The sequence below is a fragment of the Eriocheir sinensis genome, chromosome 11 (genome assembly GCF_024679095.1).
Source record: "Eriocheir sinensis breed Jianghai 21 chromosome 11, ASM2467909v1, whole genome shotgun sequence".
Lineage (NCBI taxonomy): Eukaryota > Metazoa > Arthropoda > Malacostraca > Decapoda > Varunidae > Eriocheir > Eriocheir sinensis.
In genome coordinates this window covers 19345810-19353309 of record NC_066519.1, presented here as the reverse complement: position 1 = coordinate 19353309, position 7500 = coordinate 19345810, and the positions used below count along the sequence as shown (strand labels likewise).

At 39.1% G+C, this 7500-nt stretch overlaps 2 protein-coding genes across 2 annotated transcripts in view; both read right to left on the bottom strand.

Moving 5' to 3' along the window:
* Nucleotides 1-7500, bottom strand: part of LOC126997028 (mucin-2-like) — a 61221-nt gene that overhangs the window by 21383 nt on the left and 32338 nt on the right. Inside the window, exon 5 of the mRNA XM_050858059.1 lies at nt 6296-6349. Within this exon, the coding sequence (XP_050714016.1) occupies nt 6296-6349 (54 nt within the window). The remainder of the gene's footprint in view (nt 1-6295; nt 6350-7500) is intronic.
* The window catches only part of LOC126997027 (phospholipid-transporting ATPase IA-like), a 96265-nt gene that overhangs the window by 69490 nt on the left and 19275 nt on the right, over nt 1-7500 (bottom strand). The window lies entirely within an intron of this gene.

Below are 7500 nucleotides of genomic sequence, written 5' to 3'. Positions count from 1 at the left end.
AACACAGAGGGAGGGTGAACTTGGAGAAACAGTATCAAGGGAGGGACGGGAGGGAGGGGAAAAGGGCGGGAGAAGGAAAGGGAGGGATAGGGAAGGAGGAAGTTTAAAGGGGCAATGATGTAACCTACCCACAACCCCTTCGAAGTGGGTCATTCACCTCCCCAAGGCAACAGAGAGAGAGAGAGAGAGAGAGAGAGAGAGAGAGAGAGAGAGAGAGAGAGAGAGAGAGAGAGAGTGTATCATACCAGCACGGCCCTGAGAGGAAAGTGTAATTAGTGAACTCTCTCTCTCTCTCTCAGGTACAGAATGTTCAATATGGTTCGCGCTATTAAGAGAGAGAGAGAGAGAGAGAGAGAGAGAGAGAGAGAGAGAGAGAGAGAGAGAGAGAGAGAGAGAGAAAGGGGGGGTGGGGGTATATGAATTACTCAGGTACTCGATAAAGTAAATATTCCCAACAAACATTCAGTAAGAAATATATAACCGCTTGTTTTCTTTTGAGTATATCGCATTTTTTTCTTTCTTCTCTGATGCTAACACACACACACACACACACACACACACATATACACACACACACACACACACACACACACACACACACACACACACACACACACACACACACATACACACATTATCCCTGAGCACACACTAACTCATGTCCCCATTCTTCCCCCTCCCCCTCAACACACAACTCCCTTCCCCTTTCCCCCTCCACCCTCCCCCACACGACCCCCCTTTCCTTCACCCCACCCCCACACATCTCCCCTTCGCTTACACCTCCCTCCCCCTCCCACAATCCCCCTCCCTTTCACCTCCCACACACTAAACTACCCTCCCCGTTCCTCTCCCTCCTTCCCCCTTCCTCTCCCACACACAACCTCCTCCCCCTTCTCCCCTCACACACAGTCCCCCTTCCCCTCCCCCCCCCACCCACACACGAGATCAAAGTCACCCCAGTACGAACTCAGAAACACTAGTGCCTGTCAAACCTGTTATTAATTGACGTTCTGGACTGCTCTTGATTGCCTTGTTGATATATATATTTGACCTTATTGTATATATTCAACGCTCAGATAATAGCATATGCTCCCAACGTAACCTCTGTCCGTATATTTATCTATTTATTTAACGTTTGGTCTGAACCGGTACAAGGCTGTTTAGTAAAATGCGGCGGGCGGTGACCCAAGACTTCCACAAACATCCCTTATCAAAACCCACGCGATAATGATGACGCTAAACGATTATAATAGGCCAATAAACACGTCGGTACTCTAATTAATATGTGAGTAGCTGACGTGCCTTAGCCTATTACAATAAGAGACGATGATTCAGGGTACATTGGGTCGTATCGCAAGACATTTCGCCACCCAAGAACACATATTTGACAAGGCTTTCGTAGGAGTTGTGGGCATTACCAGGAGTAGTTTTATGACCCTGGTGGTAGTTTGACCCTTCTTCTGTACCGTGAACCTTAAGAAACACATATTTGACAAGCCTTTCGAAGGAGTTGTGGGCATTACCAGGAGTAGTTTTATGACCCTGGTGGTAGTTTGACCCTTCTTCTGTACCCTGAACCTTAAGAAACACATTTTTGACAAGGCTTTCGTAGGAGTTGTGGGCATTACCAGGAGTAGTTTTATGACCCTGATGGTAGTTTGACCCTTCTTCTGTACCCTGAACCTTAAGAAACACATTTTTGACAAGGCTTTCGTAGGAGTTGTGGGCTTTACCAGGAGTAGTTTTATGACCCTCGTGGTAGTTTGACCCTTCTTCTGTACCGTGAACCTTGAGAAACACATTTTTGATAAGGCTTTCGTAGGAGTTGTGGGCATTACCAGGAGTAGTTTTATGACCCTGGTGGTAGTTTGACCCTTCCTCTGTACCCTGAACCTTGAGAAACACATATTTGACAAGGCTTTCGTAGGAGTTGTGGGCATTACCAGGAGTAGTTTTATGACCCTGGTGGTAGTTTGACCCTTCTTCTGTACCCTGAACCTTAAGAAACACATATTTGACAAGGCTTTCGTAGGAGTTGTGGGCATTACCAGGAGTAGTTTTATGACCCTGGTGGTAGTTTGACCCTTCTTCTGTACCCTGAACCTTGAGAAACACATTTTTGACAAGGCTTTCGTAGGAGTTGTGGGCATTACCAGTAGTAGTTTTATGACCCTGGTGGTAGTTTGACCCTTCTTCTGTACCCTGAACCTTAAGAAACACATATTTGACAAGGCTTTCGTAGGAGTTGTGGGCATTTCCAGTAGTAGTTTTATGACCCTGGTGGTAGTTTGACCCTTCTCCTGTACCGTGAACCTTAAGAAACACATATTTGACAAGGCTTTCGTAGGAGTTGTGGGCATTACCAGTAGTAGTTTTATGACCCTGGTGGTAGTTTGACCCTTCTTCTGTACCGTGAACCTTAAGAAGCACTCATCAGAACCCGACTGACCCCCTCCTTAGCCTTTAGAAATAGATGATGTGAAAAGCGAAAATGTTTTATAATGCAAACCATTTACTCCTATTTTGATTATTTTTAGGAGCAGCGAGTAGCGTTTTTTTTTTTTATTATTGTTTCCTTTTTTTTGTACCCTTGAGCTGTCTCCTTTGTTATAAAAAAAACTAACTAATTGTACGTTATTATAAAAAGCGGGACTTGAAAATTACATGTGTAGATAGAAATACGAGTACTACGAAATTGATTATGCGCATTATGAAGAGGCTTGGTGTTGTTGACGCGAGCAGAGGATTGAATTCCGTTGATTTAGAAAGTAGATGGGTATTGATTCAAGGAGGGAGGCATTGAGGGACGTAAGGAGGCAAGAGGATGGTGGGAGGGAAGGCTAAAAAAAAAAAAAAAAGGAACAAATAAACGAAAGTGAGGAGAAGAGAAAATGAGAGCGAGGAAAGCAAAATGACGTGAAAGGACAAAAGAATAACTGAAAAAGAAAGAGAAAGAAAGAGGGATAAAAAGAGAAAATGGAATAAGAAAGGATAAAACTAAGAAAGGAGGAATGATTAAGGTGTGAAGGAGGACAAAAGAGAACGAAGATGAATAAAGAAGACGACGTGAAAAAAAAGGATGAAAGGGTAACTGAAATAAATAAAGAGAAAGAGGGATAAAAAAAACTGGAATAAGGAAGAATAAAAATAACGAATGAGGAATGATTAAGGTGTGAAGGAGGACAACAGAAAACGAAGACAAATGAAGAAAATGACGTGAAAAAAGGGTGAAAGGGGAACTGAAATAAATAAAGAGAGAAAGAGGGAATAAGGAAGAATAAAAATAACGAATGAGAAATGATTAAGGTGTGAAGGAGGACAACAGAAAACGAAGATAAATGAAGAAAATGACGTGAGAAAAGGATGAAAGGGCAACTGAAATAAATAGAGAGAGAGAAAGAGGGATAAGACAGAAACTGGAATAAGAAAGAAAAGTTAATAAAGGAGGAATGATTAAGGTGTGAAAAAAAGGATGAAAGGGCAACTGAAATAAATAGAGAGAGAGAGAAAGGCGTGAAAAAAAGGATGAAAGGGCAACTGAAATAAATAGAGAGAGAGAGAAAGAGGGATAAGAAAGAAAAGTTAATAAAGGAGGAATGATAATGGTGTGAAGGAAGGAGTTAGAGAAGAAAGAAAGAAGAAATGGGTAAATATACAAATGAGGAGAAGGGAGGGACGAAAGAAAAGAGAAAAATGAATGAAAAAGAGGAAAAGGAAAAGAAGAGAAGAATAAACGGAAGGAAAATAATCAGCGAGGGGAAACGGGAAAAGAAAATAGAGAAATAATTAGACAGAAAAAAGAAAAAATATATAATAACGATGATGATGAAGTAGAAAATAAGAACCAAAAAAAAGTCGAACAAGATAAAACTGACGAAGAACAAGAAAAGGAAACAAGAAAAGCAAGAAAACAAGAAAAAGATACCGGATAACCATAGAAAACGTGACATTTCAAGGGTATACCCCAACAAAAATCCTCCCATCAGCCATCGAGCGGTAACTAATGTATCTTCCAACCCTCTTCTCCTTACATAACACCTCCACCACAGCTGTATAGACAAGAGTGCGAGTTCCCTATCTTGCTGTACTGAAAGAAATGATGCCTGAGGATCACTAATGTATCCCACCAACCTTTTTAATTTCTTCTGTTTCACCTTTCCTCTTTCCAAATATCTCCCTTTTAACATACGACCCCGCCCCCCCTATTTTCTGCCTGATCTCGTTTTCTTTTCTTTTATCTCCTCCTCTTATTATTCTTTTTCATCTTTTTCTTCTTTCCTCTTTCCTAATATCTCCCTCTTAATTGATTCTCCCTTTTATTGTCTTCTCATTTTTTTTTATTTCACCTCCTCCTCCTCCTCCTCCTTCTTTTTATTTTTCATCTTTTCTTCTTTCCTTTCATTCTCTCCTCTCTCCTAATATCTCCCTATTAACCTACATTCTCCCCTTCCTTCTGTCTTTTCTCATTATTTTTTCTTCACCTCCTCCTCCTCCTCCTCCTCTACATTTTTCATCTTTTATTCTTCTTCTCTCTTTCCCTCCTTCCTCTTTCCTAATATCCCCCCATTTTTTCTGTCTTATTTCATTATTTTTCCTTTCATCTCCTCCTCTTCTTTCTTTTTCATCTTATTCTCCTTTCCTCTTTCCCTCTCTCCTCTTTCCTAATATCTCCCTCTTAAACTACATCCCCCATTTAATGTCATTTTTTTTCCTTTCACCTCCTCCTTCTGCTTTTTCGTCTCCTGCTTTATCTTCCACCCACCACCAAAGCTTTATATATACTAAGAGTGGGCGTTCCCTATCTTGCATGAAGGTCACCGCGGGAACCATTAAAAGATGAACCCGCTTGCTCTAAAAAGCGAATTATTTCACACACGTCACTCTTGTCCAGTATGATGGGAAGGAGGATTAAAAAAAGAATAATAACAAAGGCAACAGAATAATGGGAGGCAAGGCTAAAAATAAAAAAATAAAAATAAAAGAGGAAAGAAACGAAGGTAAGGAAAATAAAATGACGTGAAAGAAAGGATGAAAGGACAAATGAATGGAACGAAAAAGAGAAGAAAGTAAAGAATGAGAAAAGAGGAAACAACGGAGAAAAAAATTTGAAGGATGGAAGAAAGAATATGATGGAAAAAAAGACTTGAAAGGGAACGAAAAATTAACAGAAGTAAAGAAAGAAAATGACGTGAATGAGGGAACGAAAGAAAAAAACTCGCCGAAATAGAGAAAAACAAGGGAAAAGAAGAAGAAATGGGTAAAAACAAAGAAAAAAAAAATAAAGATAATACTAATAATGGAGACGGAGAAAAAAGGAAGGTATATATTTAGAAAGGATGAAGAAATGGATGATGATGATGGAGAAGGAGGAGGAGGAGGAGGACGAGGATGTCGTTGAATATTAACAAATCGACGTTTTCATCACTTTTCTGCATAAATTCTGCGTGGCTTGAGTATAAATTTGTGGCGATAACATAACCATAAATACAGAAAACGGGGGGTGAGTACGACATTGCAGGAACAACTATTTTTAAACGCACAACCGAATACCAGCAAAATAATAATAATAATAATAATAATAATAATAATAATAATAATAATAATAATCTTGACAACATAACAGGGAAAAAAATAATTGTCATACTCATACACCTTATTTTGTTTACTTTTTTTTCATTTCTTTTCCTTTTTCTTTTTATTTATTTCGTCGAGTTTTTTTGTTTCGTCCATTCATTCCCGTAATTTTTTTCTTCATTTCCGCTGATTTTTCGTTTTCTTTTAATTCTCCTCCCATCGTATTACGTAACATAGGCCTACGTCAATACTTTTTTTCTACGTTTGTTTTTCCTTAATTCTTGACCTGCCTTTCCCCTTTACCACAAAACAATAATAATAATAGTAATAATAATAAGTAAAAACGAAAGAGCAGCACCAACGAACGCACGCACATATCCCTTCCAGCAAAAATACATAAATAAATAAATAAAAATAAGTGATATAATCGACAGTTACATGTACACAAGACTATTAAAAAGACTATTATGAGTAAATCTTTTCGGGAATATCATAGCAATCTCTCTCCTTCTTTCCTTTCCTTTCCTTTCCTTCCTTTCCTTTCCTTTCCTCCTCCTCTCCTCTCCTCTCCTCTCCTCTCCTTTCCTTTCCTTTCCTTTCCTTTCCTTTCCTTTCCTCTCCTCTCCTCTCTTTTCCTCTCTTTTCCTCTCCTCTCCTCTCCTCTCCTCTCCTCTCCTCTCCTCTCCTCTCCTCTCCTCTCCTCCCCTCTCTCTCCCCTTACCTGTGCACCGCCCCCCGACAGATGTGCCAAACAGGGCCTGCGTCACCCACTCACCTGGTGAACGAAACAATTAGGACACAGGTAAATAAATTAAATTGGGACAGGTAAGCAAACAAATAAAACTAATAATAGGATAAATAGAATGAACAAGAGATGAAAAACATGAATAAAAACTAACTAGGATTAAATAAACTGGGCCAAATAGGAGGAAAAAACATAAAATTGACTATAGGATTAATACTATGGACCAGAAAAGAAAAAAAAATCTAACTGCAGGATAAATAAATAAGTATATATATGCAAAAAAGAAAGACAAGTAAAGGTTAATAATTGTTTCCTTGTAAATAGGTTGAAAAAATGAAGCAAATAAAAACCAAAAAGAAAGAATTATGTTTGTAGAAAAAAATGGCCAAAAACAACTGAACTAATTAAGAAAAAAAAGTCAATTGTATATTAGTAAAAATGTTAATTATATCTAAGTTAAAAAAATCATAAATGCATCTAAGTTTAAAAGTAACGAAGATAAATTGATTCTAACTTAAAATAACTTGATGCTAACTCGAGTCCGTCCACGTGACAAACATAAACTAGGCTCGTAAACAAGTCTCAACATGTCTCTATGCAAGCAAATCATATAGTGGGAATCTACTTATAATTTTTCTTTTCTTTCACTTTTTTCGGTGCCGTAAGACCTCTGTAAAAGCTCTCTCTGTTGCCTGCTGTTCCGTGCTTCTCTTCGCCACAGACTTCATTAACGAGTACACGGCTTAGACAAACAGTACTTTCTCCCTTCATTCCTTTCTCTTTTTACTTCTCTCCTTTACTTTTCCCTTCTTTTCAGTGCCGCAAGACCTCTGTAAAAGCTCTCTCTCTGTTGCCTGCTGTTCCGTGCTTCTCTTCGCCACAGACTTCATTAACGAGTACAAGGCTTAGACAAACAGTACTTTCTCCCTTCATTCCTTTCTCTTTTTACTTCTCTCCTTTACTTTTCCCTTCTTTTCAGTGCCGCAAGACCTCTGTAAAAGCTCTCTCTCTGTTGCCTGCTGTTCCGTGCTTCTCTTCGCCACAGACTTCATTAACGAGTACAAGGCTTAGACAAACAGTACTTTCTCCCTTCATCCCTTTCTCTTATCTGTGTGTTTGTATAGCCCCTCCCCTCATCCCTTCCTCTTATTACTTCTCTCCTTTTCATTCTCATTCTGGTC